Source organism: Nicotiana tabacum, chromosome 19 (genome assembly GCF_000715075.1).
Source record: "Nicotiana tabacum cultivar K326 chromosome 19, ASM71507v2, whole genome shotgun sequence".
NCBI classification, from domain to species: Eukaryota; Viridiplantae; Streptophyta; class Magnoliopsida; order Solanales; family Solanaceae; genus Nicotiana; species Nicotiana tabacum.
This window is the reverse complement of record NC_134098.1, coordinates 14,039,679-14,060,910: the sequence shown is the minus strand read 5'-3', so window position 1 is coordinate 14,060,910 and position 21,232 is coordinate 14,039,679. Positions and strand designations below refer to the sequence as shown.

At 35.0% G+C, this 21,232-nt stretch overlaps 1 protein-coding gene and 1 long non-coding RNA gene across 2 annotated transcripts; one reads left to right on the top strand and one right to left on the bottom strand.

Moving 5' to 3' along the window:
- Positions 1-10,793: 10,793 nt before the first annotated feature.
- LOC107780078 (uncharacterized) lies at positions 10,794-11,411 on the top strand. Its single transcript, XR_001646738.2, has 2 exons — positions 10,794-11,045; positions 11,156-11,411. It is a non-coding gene; the product is annotated as an uncharacterized LOC107780078 (long non-coding RNA).
- Positions 11,412-11,544: 133 nt separating this feature from the next.
- On the bottom strand, positions 11,545-20,881 carry LOC107780077 (uncharacterized). The gene is made up of 6 exons (XM_016600597.2): positions 20,420-20,881; positions 19,453-19,667; positions 17,813-18,032; positions 17,267-17,352; positions 16,293-16,384; positions 11,545-15,689 (listed from the first exon to the last, which is right to left on the bottom strand). The coding sequence occupies exons 1-6, from the start codon at positions 20,519-20,521 to the stop codon at positions 15,463-15,465; spliced, it is 942 nt and encodes a 313-aa protein (XP_016456083.1). The 5' UTR covers positions 20,522-20,881; the 3' UTR covers positions 11,545-15,462.
- Between the last annotated feature and the right edge of the window lie 351 nt (positions 20,882-21,232).

The following is a 21,232-nucleotide window of genomic DNA, read 5'->3' as shown; positions in this document are numbered from 1 at the left end:
CTTCCTCTGACTGCGGGAACTGAGCAACTGATAACTTAAAATGAGCAGCAAGAGGGGTACTAACTGGTTTAGCATCTTTCATGCCAAACCTCTCCAAGACTTTCTCCAAGTACTTCTTCTAGGTCAGAAATAGCCTGTTGGTTTTTCGATCTCTTTTGATCTCCATGCCAAGGATTTTCTTAGCTGCTCCCAAATCTTTCATCTCAAATTCACTTTTCAGCTGACTTTTCAAATTGTGAATTTCTGTTAAATCCTTAGCAGCAATGAGCATGTCATCAACATATAATAATAGGTACACAAATGAACCATCATTTAACTTCCGGAAGTAAACACAACTATCATACATGCTCCTCGAATAACCATGACCCAACATAAAGGAATCAAACCTTTTATACCATTGCCTTGGAGACTGCTTTAATCCGTACAAGGATTTCTTCAACAAGCAAACATGATCTTCTTTTCCTTCAATTTCAAATCCTTTGGGTTGATGCATGTATATTTGTTCCTCAAGTTCGCCATGTAAGAAAGCTGTCTTAACATCAAGTTGTTCTAATTCCAAATAATACATGGCAACGAAGGCAAGCAAGATACGAATAGAGCTATGTTTAACAACAGGTGAGAAAATATCATTAAAATCAACTCCTTGCACCTGACTATAGCCTTTTGCAACTAATCGTGCCTTATACCTCGCATCTTCAACCCCTGGAATGCCATCCTTTTTCTTGAAGACCCATTTGCAACCAACAATTCTTTTTCCTGATGGCAGCTTCATAAGAGACCAAGTACCATTCTTGTGGAGAGACTCAATTTCTTCATTCATTGCAATCAGCCACTTGGCTAAGTCAGCACCAGAAACTGCTTCTGAATATTTTGATGGTTCTCCAATTTCTTCAGTTTCCTGTGCAACTGAAAAAGCAAATGCAACATAATCTCCAAACCTTAATGGTTGTTTGCCTTCTCTTCTTGGTCTATGTTTGGCTATAGAATACTCCTCTTCTTCTGGTTCAACTTCAGGAGTCTCAACTTCAGGAATTTCAGCTTATGTCTCAACTTCAGAAGTTTCAACTGTATTTTGCTCAAAAGTTGATGAGCTTGGCTCAGAAGGAATGCCAATCTCAATCTCCACCTGGTTCTGTGTACTCTTTCCTTTATCTGTATTACAAGAACTAGAAGTCTCTTTTCTAGAATGTAACATAGAGGATTCATCAAAGGTTACATCTCTGCTAATTATAAATTTTGGTGCCGTAGGATCAGGATACCATAGTCAGTATCCTTTCACCCCAGATGCATACTTAAGGAAAATGCACTTTTTAGCCCTTGGCTCTAATTTTCTATCATTTACATGCATGTATGCAGGGCAACCAAATATCTTTAAATTAGAATAATTAGCAGGAGTACCTGACCACATTTTCTCTGGAGTCTTAAAGTTCAAAGGTGCAAAAGGAGCTCGGTTGACAATATAACAAGCTGTAGAGATAGCTTCTGCCCAAAAGGCATTTGTCAACCCAGCATTTGAAATCATGCAATGAGCCCTTTCCAAAAGAGTTCTATTCATCCTTTCTGCCATACTATTTTGTTGAGGTGTCATTCTCACAGTACGATGTCGAGCAATTCCTTCATTCTTGCAAAATTCGTTGAATTCATCATTACAAAATTCCAAGCCATTATCTGTTCTAAGCCGCTTAACCTATTTTCCTGTTTGCTTCTCAATCAAAACTTTCCATTGTTTGAAATTTAAGAAAACATCACTTTTATTTTTCAGGAAATAAACCCAAACTTTCCTTGAATAATCATCAATGAAATTTAACATATACCTGGCACCACATTTTGATGGGGTACGTGAAGGACCCCAAAGATCTGAATGAATGTAATCCAAAGTACCTTTTGTTCTATGAATCGCTGGAGATTTGAAGCTGACTCTTTTCTGCTTCCCGAACACACAATGTTCATAGAACTCCATATTTCCGATTCTTTGGCCACATAAGAGACCTCTTTTTCCGAGGATGGAAAGACCTTTTTCACTCATATGCCCCAATCGCATATGCCACAATTTGGTGATGTCAGAATCTGATTTATCTGATATTGAAATTGCAGCAGCACCTGTAATAGTAGATCCCAAAAGAGTATACAACGTACCAGATCTGCGTGCTTTCATGATCACAAGAGCACCATGAGAAATTTTCAGAACTCCACCTTCACCTGTGTACTTGCACCCAAGAGATTCTAGAGTGCCCAAAGAGATGAGATTTTTCTTCAAGTCAGGAACATGTCTAACATCGGTGAGAGTTCTCACCACACCATCGTGCATTTTGATTCGGACTGTACCTTTTCCAATAACTTTGCAGGCAGCATTGTTGCCCATCAAGACAACTCCACCTCCAATAGATTCATATGTGGTAAATAAATCCCGACTGGGACACATATGATAAGAACAACCCGAATCTAAAATCCACTCATTGTTAGATTTGAAACTATTATTAGTTGCTAAAAAAATAGTTCCCTCAGTCTCATCAGCAGCTACACTTGCTTCGGCAGTGTCAATATTTTTGTGCTCATTTTTCTTTTCTGTATGGTTTTCTTTGTTTTTCAATTTAAAGCATTCAGAAATAATGTGACCTTTCTTATAACAATATTTGCACATGACATTTCTGTATCTGGATTTTGACCTTGATTTAGGTTTTTCACTACTTGAATCTTTCTTATTGGATCTACCTCTTATAAATAAGCCTTCCCCTTGGTTCCCACTAGTTTTCCCAGTAATATCTCTATCTATTTGTTCTTTTGATTTCAAAATAGATTTGATATCTTTATAAGAGATATTATCCTTTCCATAAAGCATAGTATCTCTTATATGTTTAAACAACTGGGGTAAGGAAACAAGCAATAACACAACTTGATCCTCATCTTTGATTTCAGCATCTATGTTACTTAAATCCATAAGAAGAGAATCAAAAGTATCAAGATGAGTAAGTATAGAGGTACCTTCAGCCATACGAAAAGTGTAGAGTTTTTGCTTTAGGTAAAGTCTATTTTCTACTGTTCTTTTCATATATAGGGTTTTAAGTTTTTCCCATATGCCTTTGGCTGAGCTTTCTATTGTAACTTCACGCAAAACCTCATTTGAAAGATTTAAAATAATACCTGCTTTTGCCTTTTTGTCTATGACGGCAAACTCCTCGTCCGTCATTTTATCCGGCATCTTCTCCTTTCCTTGCAGTGCCAAATCTAAGCCATCCTGAATTAGGATAGCTTCCATCTTTAATTGTCACATTCCAAAGTTTGCACTTCGGTCAAATTTCTCAACATAAGACTTTGTTAGAGTCATTTTGGCCGGTTAAATCAGGCTCTGATACCAATTTGTTAGGATCGGGAACCCGGGTAGTGCGGAATTTAGCCAAACAACGGTATAATGACAATAACAAAGACAATGGAAGGTGATAATAACGGCAATTAAAGAATATAAAGAAGACACAAATTTAACGTGGTTTGGTCAAGGTGACCTACGTCCATAAGCGGAGAGGAGCAATTTTACTATACCAATAAGAGTACAAAAGAGAGTATAAAATTAGAGTAAATACTCTAATTAATCCCAAGTACCCCAAGAGAATAACCTCACAAGATCACTCCAAAGAAAGGGTTCACACAAGTATTTTCCAACACTCACTCTCTTACAAAATACTCTATAATGAAATAAAGGAGGAGAAAGAAAGACAAGAGTAAAAAGCTCTTGAATTGGTGTGTTTGCAAATGAGGAGAAACTCCTCTATTTATAGCAAGAAATCATTAGCCTTATAATGGATATTATGTCATGGCAAATGTCATGAACCACAAATTTGTTATAATAGATATTATGTCATGGCAAATGTCATGAACCACAAATTTGTTATAATGGATATTATGTCATGGCAAATGTCATAAAAATTTGGCCATATTACATTTACAGTACTGGGGTGAGCGTGTATTGGCAGCAACCCATATCATAAACAGACTCCCCGCTACTTACATAAAAAATAAGTGTCCAATTGAGATCCTCTATAATAAAAAACCAACCTATTCCCATTTGAGAATTTTTGGATATTTGTGTTTTCCCACCATACCAAAAGTTCATCGAGATAAATTTTGAATCTAGGACCACTCCTCGTGTATTTGTGAGGTACCCTTATGAGACTAAAGGTTACAAAGTTCTGAATCTAGCCACTAAGACGATTCTTGTCTCCAAGTTCAAAATTTTTGAGATAAATTTTAAACCTAGGACAACTCCTCGTGTCTTTGTGGGGTACCCTTATGAGACTAAAGGTTACAAAGTTCTGAGTCTAGCCACTAAAAAGATTCTTGTCTCCAGGGATGTGACCTTTCATGAGCACATCTTTCCCTTTGATATCTTACCTGATAGTCCCTCTCCTTTTTCCTTTAGTACTTGATTCTGTTTTTACTGCAGTAGATGTGCCACTTACTGAGGTACATTCTGTTGATCATACACCTAGTTCACTAGCAGATACATGTGATACCTCAAACGCAGTCTCACCTGCAAATACTCCGATTGTGTCCTCCCCTAGTCACTTTTCACATTTGCAGTCCCTGTCATTCATCCACCACCTCTAACTCAGACCAACCATGTGCTTAGGAAATCCACTAGAGAACATTATTTGCCTATGAACTTGAAAGATTATGTATGCCCTGCTTAATTTGCAAACTGATACACACACTGTATCTACTTCATCTACTCCTACTACTACATCTACTCCCCTTTTTCTCTTAGTGCTCTCTTTTCCAAACACCATCATGTTTCTTTCAACTCATTGGTCCCCGACAGACAACAACTTGTGCGAAGCATCTGTCATGATAGTGAGCCAAGCTCCTATGAGGAAGCAACTTTGTATCATACCTGGCAAGTAACCATGACACTGAAATTTGAAGCACTCCATGCCAATCACACTTAGGACTTAGTTTCCTTGTCTGTAGGAAAGAATCCAATAGGCTGTCGATAGGTGTATAAATTCAAACACAAAGCTGATGGTAGTGTTGAAAGATTCAAAGCCAGGTAAAATGGTATACTTAGCAGGCTGGTGGTAAAATGATATACTTAGCAGGCTGGTATTGATTACACTAAGACCTTTTCACCAGTTATGAAAATGACAAATTATAGGGCACTCATAGCAAGTGCAGTAAAGAAGCATTGAGGCATCTTTCAAGTTGATGTAAATAATGCCTTCCTTTATGGGAATTTATATGAGGAAGTGTATATGGATTTGCCTCTTGGTCTACTGGTTGATACACCTGGATTAGTGTGAAGTTGAATAAATCATTATATGGCTTGAAACAGGCAGTCGACTGTGGTATGCTATATTGGCTGAAGCTCTGTACTCCAAGGGATATGTTCACTCCCTCAATGATATTCTTTATTTTACAAGAAATCTGACTCTTCCATCATCTACATTGTAGTTTATGTAGATGATTTAATCATCATCGGGAATAGCTAAGAGGAGATCACATTGTTGAAGAGTTTCCTATATGCTCAATTTAGAATCAAGAATTTGGGAAGACTACACTATTTTCTGGGCTTAGAATCTCTACAGGGAGGATGGTGTCATAATCTCCCAAAGAAAGTTTGCCCTTGATCTTTTGAAGGAGTATGAGTGCATTCATTGTAATACTTTCAACTCACTACTAGACCAACTATCAAACTCAAAGCCAAGGAAGGTATACCATTGATAGATCCCTCTCTCTATAGGACATTGATAGGGAAATTGAACTTCCTCACAAATACTAGACTGGACATTGCATATACTGTTCAACACCTTAGTCAATTCATGCAAGATCCCAGGGAACCTCACTTCAAAGTTGCTTACCATTTGCTTAGATACCTGAATGTTGATCCTACCCTTGGGATTTTTATGTCTGCAAGTCCTGATTGTACTGTCAAAGGTTATTGTGACTCTGATTCAGCATCTTGTCCAGACCAAACGCACTGTACTGGGCTTGACTACAGGAGTAAAAGTATCAAGATAATCCACTCCAGGCTTCTACGAAAAACCTTGAGCCACTAGACGAGCTTTAAATCTTTCAACGGAGCCATTTGCACAAAACTTGATTTGAAACACCCATTTGTTGCCAACAATATTTGCATTAGGAGGAGGAGGCACCAAAGTCCAAGTTTTATTTTGGACGAGAGCATCGAATTCAGAACTCATTGCTTTTATCCAACGACTGTCTTTAGAAGCTTGAGCAAAAGAGGAAGGTTCGGATAAAATGGACATGTATAAGCCATTAAGGAAGGAAGAATACGTGGCTTGAGAGACCTTGTTTTAGAGCGAGTAGTCATATGATGAGTTTGAGGTTGTACAATTGTTGGTTGTGTGCGAGATACTTGAAGGTTGTCGGATGGAGAAAGAGTTGGCGTAGAATGTGCATGAGATGAACAATCACGTGCAATATGAGAGAGGGAGAGAGAGAGAGAGAGAGAGAGAGAGAGAGAGAGAGAGAGAGGAACAACTCGAAGTGGATACAATAGGTTGATTATTAGAAGTTAAGTGATCCAAAGGTGATTGAGAATGTGAAGGAGAAAGAGTGCCTGGTGAAGAAGGAGAAATGCTGGAAATATTCTCATTATTCAAAGGAGTTTGAAGAGTCCTATTTGAAATGTGGTGCTGCAAATTAGATGGATTAGGATGACTGTTCCCATTTAAAATAGGATTCTGCAAAGTTGGAGGAAGCAGAAGATTTTTCCTGTTTGAAATGGGTTGTTGCGAAATAGAAGGGGGGAGAATTCCACCGAGACGTATGATATGGACTGGATATTTAGAATTGGGTGAGGAACTTGGAGTAGGAGTAGGAAATCGAGTCTGAAACGGGAATAAGTCCTCAACAAAATGGACATGCCGAGAGATTATAATCTTATTTGAGCAAGGATCCAAACATTTAAATCCTTTGTGTTTATCCGATGAACTAAGAAATAAACAAGGTCTTGATCGAGGTTGAAACTTAGAACAATGACTAAATGCCACAAAGGGATAACATATGCACCCAAATACACGAATTAAATTATAATCCGGCACATGACCATAGAGTACTTCAAACGGAGATTTAAAACGCAGCAATGGAAGGGGAGTAACATTAATAAGCAAGACATCATATAAATACGAATCCGCCCAAAATTGAAAAGACATAGATGCTTGAAAAATAAGACATCATAGGACATTTGCAATATGTCGATGTTTTCTCTCGGCCCTACCATTTTGAGCAGAAGTGTGAGAACAAGAAAAATGATGGACTATGCCATTTTGTTTAAAAAGTAAACTAAAATTGTTGTTAACGTATTCCCCACCTCCATCGGACTGGAAATAAGGAAGAGAGGTGTGGAAAATATTTTTAACCATTGCATAAATTTCTTTGAATTTGTCAAAGGATTCAGATTTTTCGCGCATCAAGTAGATCCAAGAGAATTTAGTATAATCATCGAGGAATAAAATACAATAATGATATCCTGAATTTGAGACAGTAAGAGTATGCCATACATCTGAGTGAATTAAAACGAACTGAAAATTTGCATTACTAGATCCAAAGGATTCAGATTTTTCACGCATCAAGTATATCCAAGAGAATTTAGTATAATCATCGAGGAACAAAATATAATAACGATATCCCGAATTTGAGACAGTAGGAGCATGCCATACATCTGAGTGAATTAAAACGAACGGAAAATTTGCATTACTACTTGATAAAAGAAAAAACATTCTAGTTTGTTTGCCTAAATGGAAAATATTACAAGAATAATTGTTGATGGAAGAAGTACTAAGAATTAAATTTTTAGAAACTAAAGAACTAAGAGACTCTCGACCAGGATGTCCCAAACGTTGGTGCCAAAGGGAAGTAGGCAAGACTTTAGCAAAGAGACCAAAGATGGAGGAAGCAGATGGAGCGACACGTAGAGGATAAAGAGACACAGAATTATTACAGTAGAGCAACGTTGTTCTGGTCTTCAAGTCCTTGACAAAAAAACTAGAGTTAGTAAATTCAATAAAACAATTATTATCAACACATAAGCGTTGAATAAAAAGCAGATTTTTAGCAAGGGACAGAACATATAAAACTTTCTTTCAGAGAAAAGGCTTAGAAGTTGTTGGAAGGGTAGATGAACCAGTAGATTTAATTGAGAGAAGAGTACCATCTCCAACCATGACTTGAGAAGGACCAGAATAGGGAGTGTGAGTAGTAAGAGTAGAAGGATCATTTGTCATGTGCGCAAATGCCTCAGAGTCTGGTACCAAACTGTTGGTTGAACCTCCTCCAAATTCATTGCAGCAAATAGTTTAGGAATATTGTTAGCCACAAAGGAATGGTTGAACCTGTTTCTGCACTCCAACGCAATGTGATTATAATGAAAACAAATTTGACATTGTTTAGTATGAGCGAAAGGTGATCTACCCAAAATACCAGTAGCGGGGGAAGGAGGCCGAGATTGATGTTGGAAACCAGACCATGAAGAATTGTGGTATCCTCGACCCCTACCATATTGTCCCTTGTTATTTTTGCCACGACCTCATCTATGGAAGTGTCCTTTTGTAGGCTGATTTCCATTGAAGGAAGATGATGAATTAGAAGTGGTCTTCCCTTGAGTTGACGCAAGCAAAGCAGTTTGAGCATTTGACTCTTCAGAAGCATTTGCATTAATGTGAGCTTCTTCAGTGAAAAGAAGTGGCCGTAATGCAATGAAAGAAGTAAGTGAGCCAATAACATTTAATCCAGACACAAAGGTACGATAAGATGAAGGCAATCCTTGCAAAGCTTGAGTGACTAAATCATCATCAGTCACAGGTTTACCAATTGCCCTGAGAAAGCAGGCAATAGAGTGAAGTTGCTGAAGATAATCCTCCGTAGAAAGGGGACCTTTCTTGAAAGTTTGGAATTTCGACTTAAGGTGAATGGCAGAGGAAAAAACTTGATCCAAATATAGTGATGCGAGGGTGTCCTAAGCCTGTTTAGATGTCTCACAAGCATAATTTAAAAGTGTGTCAAGAACAACAAAAGAAAGTGTTGTATTAATCCAACTTAATGCAATAGTATCACATTGAATCCATATCTTGTAATCAGCGTGGTCGGGTGATGGACATGGTATGGTTCCATCTACTAAGGAAAGAAGGTTGTGACTTTTAAGGACTGTGAGAAAAACTCCCTTTCAGGTAAAGTAGTTGACATATGTCAATTCGATAGGAACAAAACCTTTGATATTGAAAACTGTTGGAGGGGGAATGGGGAGGCCAAGAGAAGATTGATTCATGGCGGTTTGAGTAGAGGAGGAGGATGAATTTTCTGGAGCCATTGAAGGGGATCGTTTAGGGCTCTTGATACCAAGATGAAATAGATAAACTAAAATGTCAAAGCGTGAGTCGTCCTCACCTTTCCAGACTTGTATTTATAAGATGAAGTTACAGCAATATAAGGAAAGGAAGTTACAACAATATATGAAACAGATAATTACAAGAATAAATCAAATAAAGTCCTAATACAACTAATAGACTAAAAGATAACGCTAACAAAACCTTCTTTCTCTCTTCTTCTTAAGTCAGTTTCTGGGCAATTATGTTGTACAAACTCTAAACTTCCAACTATGAGTGCACGTGTTTGGAGGTATTGTGAAACCTTGGAGCGACCGGTCTTAACAAATGTACCTTAGTCGGGCTGAAATCGCTTTCAAGACAGTAACTTGCCATGATGCAACGTTAATTCAATAAGTTATTTTTCCTGTTTCATTTGCTGTTGATCAATATTCTCTATTTATTCTCCATAGAAACTATTTAGGGATGAGTGCGGTGGAAGTTGTGATTTGTGTGGAGGCACGGTGGATGGAAAAATGAATTTTAGATATCAGATTAAAGAAGAAAATAAGGACGTGAGATTGTATGATACTTTATGGGTGGAGAAATTGATAGTGTACTGTGGCTACAACGGTATTTACATGGTTGCTAACGATTAATTGGAGGTGAGGAAAATGAAGTTGTGGATTGTCAAGGCAAATTGATTGAGAGACAGTTGAATTAAATATTGTGGTTGATGATGGAACGACTGGTAGTGTTGTGGTTAAACTGTTAAAGTGGAAGTTAAATTTACAGCACCAATTGAGTGGAATTTTTGTGTAATACACTTGGCTGAGGCAAAATTAGACATTTCACAAGCCACAATGGGTAGATTTGGACATTTTCCCTGATATTGGTCCGTTAATTAGTTACTTAAAAACATAAATGAGCCAAACTACTGACAAATAGCAAAGTTTGTCCTTAGCTAAATTTGAACATTTTCCCACTTTTTAGCTTGAACGCTTCTTAATGCTCACGGTTGCTACACCACCCTACAAAATTTTATCGACCCCAAATTACCCATTCTAAAACACAAAATAAGATGACGTTTAGTTCAAGATTTAGAAAAAGAATTTGAAAATATTTTAGTTTTTCTTTTCTTGCAAAAAATTGTTTTTCAACAAAGGTCAAGATTTTGTCAGAGTAGTTTCTTGGGGACAAAAACTAACATTGGAGGGCATTATACAATAAGTAAGCATTTGGACATAAAAATTACAATATAATTTCTGAAAACAGATAATTTTTGGAGTTAAGTTAAAAAATAGTATTTAAAATTTTAAATTATATTTGGACATGCATTTCACTAAAAAATAAATTGCAGTTTTTTAAATGGGAAAAAATATTTTTTTTGAAAAACTTAATAAAATCGTCAAAATTACTTTTTAATTTAAAAAAAACTCATTTTCGAAAAATCTAAAAAAAAAAGTACCATAAGCACATTTTCGAAAAAGATCCCGAAAAAAAATCATGGACAAACAAACAGGTCCTAAAATTTTGTGTTTTTGCAACACTTTTGGAATTTGGAAGAGGGGAAAGTGAAAGAAAAAAACCCTTAGGCAAAAAGTAAAGGAGATGAAGCCAAGCGAAAACATCCATATCAGTAACAAGAACGGCGATAGTGAAGTGAAGAAGGTAACAAAACCCCTTTTCAGACCCGCTAAAGATGACTCAAAGCCACTTCTTCAAGATCCAGTAAGCGTTCTCTCCTTCAGATATGGTTATCAATTGCATTCACCATTTTCTCTGATTATTTGGGTTAATTAATGAATGGAAGCATTATTTTTTGTTTGTTTTATGTGTAGATACTGAGATCAGACCCAATTGAGACAGAGGAAGCTCTGCTGCGGTTGCCTCCTTTTCCTATTTGTAAACCTAAATCTCAAACCTAGTGAAATTTTATCATCTCTTTGTTAATTTTGTGCCCTTGAATCTGTTTTCATAAGCCTGGTTGTTGTTCTGCTTGAACTTGTTTGGTAATATTTAGTTATTATTAGTGCAAAGAAATATGTTTCTCTGAAATCCTGGGTGCTCATGTGATTTTATTTTCCCTTTTTGAAGCAGTTGAGCTTTTGCTTTAATTCTTTGTGAAAATTGTCCTTTCATCATTCTTTTGTATGGAATGGGATACGGTATAGTCAAACAATCTAATGTCGAAAATGAAACTAATTGTCCGATTCTAGCTTAAGCCTGCTACAATCAGACATATTATATGTTGCTCACATGGCGGGTCCCAAGCCTGGATAGAGGAGGAGGGTTTGCAGTAAGCTGTTAGCCAGCGTAATACTTGCCAATTTATGTTGAGTTTATAAACACGGTTCACAATTCCATGTTGTTTCGGCAGGAAATTTACATGTCTCATAGATTCTTCCCAGGAATCCAAGAAAAATAAACCTCTTAATTCTACTTTCTACATTGGCGTACGAGAAGTGAGATTGAGGAGTCTGTTTTCTGAAGTGCAAATTGAGCTGACCTACTGATAATGAAGAATTCTTGGGCATGAAATTGACTGTAAATGAGCAAATATTAGCTCGCAAGTTTAGAAGTGAGATTGAGGAGGCTCCTTATAATTGCAGTTCCAAATTTGAGCTACTTAGTGATAATGAAGAATGCTTGGGCATTAGAAAGACTGTGTATGGCAGAAAATAGAGTAATCGGTAGCTTTCAAGTTTCTGAGAAGCGACATATCAAAATGGATCCACACGCACAAAGCGTAGAAGTATACATTTGTTTTACCTTTCAATCAAATAACCGAACATGGTTTGGGTAGTGATACAGAAAAATAAAAGTTGTCGGACCGTTAATCTATCTCAAAAGGGATGTGGTAATAAGTTTTCTGTTTCACATGTAGTTCTTCTTCGAGCTTTGTGATGTCATATTACAAGATAATTTATCTTATAGAAAAAGTTGTCTGGTTCTTTTTTCTTATTCTAAGCAAAATAGAGTTAGGTTTAGAGGTTTTCATTTGTGCAGTTTTATGGCTGTGAAAAATAGGAAGTTATATGTCTATTAGGGTTGTAGTCTAATGATGAGATTAAGAGTGAAAGGTGCTGAGTGACAGAGTGAGTGGAATATCTTTTAGAGTTTAGATTGTTCTCTGACTGGTATGAGTTGCTGGGGTTTCTGAATTTCATTCTGCTGTTGAGTTTTGGGTCAAGGAAGAATGATGAAAACTGCATGCACATTCTGTAGAAGTTTGACGCTCTATCTAAAAAGAATGATGAAAACGGCATGTAGTATAATTCATAAAGCACAGAAGTGTTGTTCTGAGTTGCTATTTGCAGATGAAACCTAATCCATTTTGTACTTCCTTTTCTTCCTTTTGTATCTTACATGTCCGTTGTTTTTGGTTATGGCATTTGTTATTCTCAGTGACCATCAAGTTCTACTAAGTGATATGGTAGTACTCTGGGTTAGATTGAAGGACAGTGGAGCTTTAGTGACTATACATGTATACACACACAAACTTAGTTGATCCAACTTTTGCAAACTCAAAAAGAATGACCTGTCTAAAAATGTGGGTGTAGATTATCATCAGAGAGAAACTTAGGCCTCAATATCTGTGGGAAACTTAGTATAGTTCAGCCTGTTCTAAATTTCTTGTGGTCATGAAATCAAATAATAATACAGGATTCCTACGTGTGGACCTTGAAAGTATGTTATTCATTATGCCTATTGTTTAATATCATTATGCTAAAAACATAGACTCTTTCTTCTTTATATGTAGAAAGATATGCCACTTATTTCTATTAAATTGCTACTTTTGTACCAACAGAAAACGGTGAAAAGAACCTTTATTTACAATCTTTGAAATAGAAATATGACTTTAGTTTGTAGACTAAGATATTTCAAGTTTAGCATCAATAGTCTGTGATGTGTACTGTTTTCTCATAGCGAAGTCAGTTTTTGTTTTTGATATGTCAATATTCAAATGTGCCGCCTTTTGATTGTTCAACACCTCAGTTAGTTAGAAGTTGCTCTTTAAATTTAAACATTGTGAAAAGTTTCTTTTGTTGGAATTGAAGCACGGTGCTTGTTAATCCTTTTGTTTTAGTTAGGGTTGATGATTACACCAACTGATCTATCTAGAGTAGCAGCCTATTACATTTTCTAAGGCCCCTTTGATATGTTATTAGTCAAAAGCCAGCGCCCCTTTACATGCCTTTCTTGGTCTACTTGCTACCAGTTTCAAAATGTTTGTAGTTTGGCTTTAAGATAGAAAAGGTAGAGATAAAAAGGCATATACGAGAGATTGAGGGTGGAAGGTGAAGAGCGGATTTGCAATGCTAGTTTTAGCTCGACATCTGAGCCATAAGTTACTCAAGTTCATGATGGATTGTGGCTTGAAGGTTTAGCTCAATCGTGAAGGTTCCTTTTGGGATTGAAACATCCATGTTTTTCAGCCTTTTGGTTTTAGGCTTTTAGCTACTGATGATAATACCAATTAATCTCTAATCTTTCTTGGTTTCACTTTCCACTAATTTCGAGATATTTGTAGTAACGAGAGAGAAGAAGTGAGCAGAGAGTAAACTGTATTTTAAATATTATTTTTTTTATATAAGGGGAAAGGGGTAGTGAGAATTGAACTGACGTCTATCCTATGAGAGAATTCACTGATACGATTAGGTTATAAGCTTTAGCGAGTGAAATCTACCTAGGGAGACAAGTGGCAACAAAAAACTTATATTTTTGAGTATGGAAGGAAATTCGGAAATAAGATGGAACTAGGAAAATATGGTTGTGGATTGACAGTCAAACATATGAAACGTGCGGCAACTTAGTTTGCTGTGACAAGCAAAGCACAGATTTAGAAATTGGTTGGTTGAATCAGGCCCTTGGACCAAAGATGCATGTCAAAGAGAAAAATCTGTAGCATCTACACACAGTGGATAGAGTAGCATGCTCGTTTGTTACGAGCAGTGTTGTGAAGAGCGTGAAGCGAGGAAAAGCGACAAGCCCCTTTTCGCTTAAAGCGAGAAGCGAGAAGCGAAGCGCTCGCTTTTTTGAAGTGAAGCGGAATTTTTAAAAAAATATTAAAATAAATACTGCATAGACAACCTATGTAACTGTAAGCAAAAAAATGGCAACAACTGAAACGAAAAAAATTGGGTAGCATTTCACTGCAATTTAAGACTGAAACAGTGAAAGAAAAAGAAGAAGAAGAAGAAGAAGAAGAAGAAGAAGAAGCAGAAGAAGAAGAGAATGAGAAAAAGAAGAACTGGAGGGGAAAAAAAATTTGGCAGCATTTCGCTGCTATTTTGAGACTGAAACAGTGAAAGAAAAAGAAAAAGAAAAAGAAGAAGAAGAAGAAGAAGAAGAAGAAGAAGGGGGAGGAGGAGGAAGAAGAAATCACATACCTGGGCTTGAACATGATGAACTTGAACTTGAAAAGTGCAGAAAATGGGAACCCTAATCGTCTGTTCTTTTCTGCTGCTCGATATGTTTTGAAAAAAGAGAGCTTTTTAAATTTTTAATCGTTGGCAGCACCTTAATATATCGAAGCGCTCGCTTCTGTCGCTACTGTCGCTTCTCACGCTTCTCGCTTTTTTGGCAGAAGCGAACGCTTTATAACACCTGCTACGCTTCACAACATAGAAGCGACCAAGTTCCCGCTTCGCTTCGCTTCACGCTTTAAGCGTTGAAGCGAGCGCTTTTCACAACACTGGTTACGAGGGATAAGGGATAATTAATCCCGGGATTATATTTAAGATGAGTTTATCCCACATTTGGTTAGAATAAAATAGCGGTATAACTAATCCCGGGATTGTAGTGTTATTTTTCTCCCTATGGGAGGGTGGGATAACAATCCCGGGATAATTAAGCATTTCAAACGACCCCTGAGATATTTATTAAGCATTTCAAATGATTTAATAATAAAGCTGAAATTCTATCATAAAGGGAAATGTGGTCTTACATTATCTAACAATTTTCTGCCATCTAAAGGTATTTTCATATAAATAGAAAGAGGGTACAGCAATTTCAGTTTCTTGGACAAAATAACTCTTACAGTTTGTTGGAGAAAACCAGATAAATGGAAGGGAGAGTACATCAATTTTAGTTTCTTTAAGAAAACAAGATAATAAACATAACATGATCTAGGCTGTAAATGAGTTCAAAATGAGAAACCAAGCTCTATGTTATTATGTGAAGTGAAGAAATTGTAGTCATGGTGGTGAAAGGAAAGCTGCTTCAGCCATGAATCTGCAGCATTCTGAAGATCATTTAGTTTTTCATAATCTTGTGCATCAGAATTTATCCATATATCATTTTGCATCCTGTATGCAGCTAATCCAAATGGACTAAGACGAATCCCGCTATCAAAATTCTCTTCTACAGCATCTGAAACAAAAAGCAAAGGACTCAGTCAGGTAGGTGCACCTAAAGATAGCTACATGTTTCTCCCTCGGTCTCATATTATCAGTCGTGGTTACTAAAAATAGTTGTTTCAAATTATTTGTCATTTTAGAAGTTCAAGACAATATTGATATCTTTTTACTTTTTTACCCTTGGTAATAATTATCCTTGAAGACTAGAAACACCTAACTTTGTTCAAATGCCAATGAAGAAAGATTAAATATCAAGACATGAATAATGGTAAAGTAGTCAAAAATCCATCCTAATTAATTTTTCTTAAGAGGCGTGTACAAGAGAATCATGACAGATAATATGAGACGGAAGAAGTATTTAATAAGCTTATCGTTTATAAATTTGTAGAAAAATTACTTTAGGAACTTTAACTATAATTAACTACATTAATTGTCATGAAAATGTTAAGTGATTTTTTCCATCCATCTAAGTCATGATGATTAGGTTATTCGATATTTGTGTTGGTGAGAGATATTAAGTATTTGATGAAATATAAAGGTGCACACAAGATGACTCGAGCGAAAACCCTTACTAAAAAAAAATGAATGAATGAAGAGTAATGTAGAGAGTACATACCTTGGAAAGATGATGACAATGTGTGGTAAGTAAGAAAGCTTGCGGAAACATTTTTAACAATTCGTTTCATTGGAACATGGTAAATTGGATACCTAACAATGACGCAAAGCAAAAAACTTATATGTGTACATAAATAAATAAATAAATAAATAAATAAAGAAACATGACAAAGAAAACATTTCTCAGTCATCTTTCACTAGAGCTATATCAAAGCAAAAACTAGGGGTGCTCATAAAAACCCGAAAAACCGAACCAAACCAAAAATAAAACCAAATCGACCAAAAAAAAATATGATATTTTTAGGTTTGGTTTGGTTTTGGTTTTAAATTTTAAAAACCGATCAAATTTGGTTTGGTTTTGATTTTAATAAAAAAAACCCGAACCAAACTGACTATAAAAGTAGCTATTTAAATTTATTATTACACCTATATATATGTAAATTTTTATATAAAGTTTCTAAAACTTTATGGTACATATTAGTCATTTGTATTTTTAGTCTAGTTCTTTGCTTTTATAATAATCTAATTCTTTGCCTTCTAGTTTGATTGGTAGTTTTCTTTTATTAAGTACAAGAATTTATTTCATATTAAAAATAATCGATTTTTCATTGAGTACTTAAGTTATTCATCACTATTTGAGTCAATTATCATCAATATATCTTGATAAATGATAATATATCTTGATAAATGATAGATTTCTCAAAGAGCAATTGGTTTGATAGCGTTACGTTGAAAATGTACTCGCCGGAATATGTGTTTGGTAGTGTATGTCTCATATTTAAAAAAAACCCGACAAATAACCGAAAATACCGACAAAAATCGAATCGATAAAAAAGCGACTTAATTGGTTTGGTTTGGTTCCAATATTTGAAAAACCGACTTACTTGATTTGGTTTCTTTTTAGGGAAAAACCGACCCAAACCGAATCATGAACACCCCTAGCAAAAACATAAGAATAAGAAGAAAAATATTTACCAAACAACAGCCATCCAACTTGCAGCAGACAAGTCAGTGCTCTTTAGTGTAGCGAGTCCAGGATAATTCTGAGATAATTCGAAAATCTACAGCAGCAAAAAACTATATTAGCTTGTAACTGGGAATTAATAAACTTTTCGTGCCATAACAAAGCTGTGAAATATCAAATTTATACTCATATAGTCCTATGTTGCTTTGGAATTTTTGGAATAACAGAAATTTCAATGTATTTAACCAGAAGCAGGATTCTGCTTCAATTACGAAAATCCTCTATAGTGTTGAATAATCATCTATGAAGCTATCGCACTTTTAGACCTTATCTCTATACTACAATCAATAATTAGCTAGAAGCCCCCAGAATATGACCAATCCATTTTAACTATAAAAAATATGCTCACGCCACCTGATTAAGGAGGTTTATTTCTTCAAAACGTTAATATTTATAATTTTATACGATAGAATAATTGTGCAACCAACATAAATAATCAATTTTAGAATTATTGATTTGAAATTGCAACAGTAGTTAGAGCATCAAGTTTATTGTACCTTGTCTGCAAAGGGAATTCTCCAATAAGGAGTGCATGTCTCAGAATACTGAAAATAGAGATAGCCCAAACGATCTCTTGAGCCCTCCACCTCAACACATGAATCTGCAGAAATGGAGTTATTACTTAAAGACCTTGAGAACTTGTCCGTACTGTCACTTGCATCACTCCAAGATTCCACCTCAAAATCAGTGCCATCTACTTCATCTCCAGATGAATTTCTACAGAAAGTAAAATAGATCATCAAATACTGCTAAATTTTTTCACATATTGCTTTAGTTATTATTATTATTATTATTATTAAGAGATATTAGTAGAGCTTTTGGTCCTTGTAATATACGACTCAGCACATTAAACCTTCAATTAATTAAAATGTCTGTTTTTTGTTTGTTTATGTAGAAATATATTATATTTGAATTTTTATAAAAACTATATTACCGTCAAATATGAAGTAACGCTATAAACTTAACATAACATGTAAGTAATTAAATGGTGGAACCATCATAATAAATTTGTGAATATTCAGAAGCAAAGGGATCAAAAGTGCACATTTCAATTCATTGAAGGTTAAATATACTTGGTCAGATTTGAATTAAGAGAAATTGTTATTTTACGGAATTTTAAATATATAAGGCTCTTTTTTAAGTGTCTTTGCTAAAGATCAGAGATAAGATAATAGAATAGAGGAAAAACATATAAAAAATAATAAACGACAAATAAGAAATTGGGAGATAGCCAAAAAGGAAAATGACTGGGACAAAGGAAATAAAAAGCACAACAAAATAGGAAAGTCAGACAAGGTTCAAGATAAATTCGAACTTGAATTTTGTACACGAGAAACGCTTTTACAAAGGTCTACCAGCCATGACACATTTGTCTAGTTTGCGATTGGGGGTGACATGATCAAATATTTAACCTAGTTTAAGAAACTTTCTACATAAATATATAATAATTTTACCAATCTAGCGAGTGTCATATCACCCCACCCTAAAGGGTGGATCCGCCCTGACGCAACCTACTCGTGTGAAAATTTTAATCTAACCTGACTGGTATACAAAGTAAGGTACTTTCTGATAATTTTTTATCCGTAACCCATATAAATACTAGTAATATTTTATCTGCCTAACGATTTCTCTTAGGGGTTTACATTTATTGATCATTATTGTTGGTATACTCAAAATTGAGAAGGATCTTTTTGATAGAAAAATATCTATACTTCTATTGAAAAAGAGGGTCCAAAAGTACACAAAAGGGAGTCTAGGGGTACAATTCAAAATAACTCGTGATTTTCTGTAAACCGATGAGATTAGCAGGGACGAATCACAAAAAAAAAAAGGTACGGTGCAAATTGCAAACTTCATATACATTAGGGACTTGAAATAAAGTCTTAAAACTCTAAGAGAGTAGTAACGTGTTAGTCATCCAAATATGTTAGTGTTTGGTTCAAATCCGAGATATATAACCAAGACTTATAATGATTTTCATATAAATAATATCGACTTAAGCTAATACCTAATTTAATATCCAAAATTGTTATTTGGATAATTCACATAATCCCTTAAACTAATCAACAAATAGAAGACTTTGTATTTGCCTCAAAGGAAAATAGGAAAAGAAAAATAAATGGATGTCTAATTATACCTCAGTGTAGAAGGTGATCTGATTGTGTAAATCTGGATTGCAGATAAATAAGGAGCATAATATTGAACAACAGTCTCATTATCTTGATCTTTCAAACAAATAGGAGCACCAACACCATATGCACTCCATTCTTCATAGCAATCCCACAAATCTCCAAGTGTGAAATATTCATCACCATTTGAATTCCACGTCCTACTTTGATCATCCATGTTACTCTAAAATATTTAGCACAAAAAAGAAGTTAAGTGAAACTAAATAAGAAGAAAAAAAAAAGAATATCGTAGAAACTACGAGAAAATGAAAAAATTAACGACTTAAAAAGAAAACTAGACACGAATTCTCCACAATGACACTATTGCAGATCAATTGAAAAGGATATATGTGGTGGCACATTTGTTTTCGACAAAAAATGTTACGCTACCGGTTCAAATCATGTCATCCCAAAGTATTTTCCTCAATAAATAAATAAATAAAGACACATTTCTGGAGAAATTTAAAAAGAATGTGGCCGTAATAGGAAAAAAATCTGAGACCATTCTGCAGATTTAGAAATTAGAAATTAAAATAAAAAGACTGAAGTTTTGATAGGAAACAAGCTGTTGATCAGAGATTGTAGCATTGAAAAATTCACCAGACTACAGAAGGAGAAGAAACTAATTAAGAAAATATTCAATTCAAACTGAATTTTGGAAAAAAAACGTCTATGTATAATCTTTTTCAGATTTTAAAAAAAAATAAAAAAAATTGAATTTCTGGACAAATCATATGTCTCTATGAATACAGTAGAAACAGAAAAACACAAGTAGTCAAAACAAGTTTTTGATGTCAAACAATTCTGGGGAACTGTATGGATAAAATGGCTTCAACAAACTAAAAATCAATTTGAGAATGAGAGAATTAATTCCAAAACTAAAGCACAAAGATTTATTACAAAAAAAAAAAAAATAAAAAATAAAAGGATAGTTACCCTTGGTAGAGGTTTGGATGGGACAATGGGTGTCACAGATTGAAGGAAACTCTGAAGATTTGATCTTCTTGTTGACAAGAAATCAAGTGAAAAAGGTGACATTTTGATATATCACCACAAAAACAAGAAAATGGATTTCTCTTTGTTTTTTCAACTCTAAATCAATAAGCAACTAGTGATAAATATTCACTAGTCTTTACTATAAATAATGCTAGTGTTTGAAGATTCATATAATCTCAGAGACTTTTATTCCAGAATTGGATAAGAATAAATTTAAGATTAATTAGAGTTGACAAAGAGAATAAAAATCTAATTTCCACCACCTTCACTTGCTATCACTCTACAATTGTTAGAGTAAGCTAGAAGTAAAATCTTGATAGTACAAGAAATAAAAGTCATTGAACATGAAAAGAGGGGGAAAAAATGGGAAAGAAATAGAGTAAAAGAGTTGCTAGAATAAGAAAAATAATTATTAGATGGACCTGAAATTGAAGAAAATGGAGATGAAAAGGATCAAAGAAGAAAAAGGACAAAAAGTAAAATAATTAAGTGGAAAGATAGAATTGCCGTAATATAACGGAGAAACATTAATGGTAACAATTAATAAACTCATGTAACTAAAAAATTTTCTATCAATTGTTAAATGCTAGCATTAACTGATTACCTTTTAAAGACCCTTAAATCTGTTTATAAGATACAGATGAAATAGGCAATTCTCATCCTATTTATATTGTTTACAACAAAGAAGGAAGAATAAAAAAGAAAGCTAATGTGGAAAAAACGTAAAAACATGAGCAAAGAAAGAAGACGGTG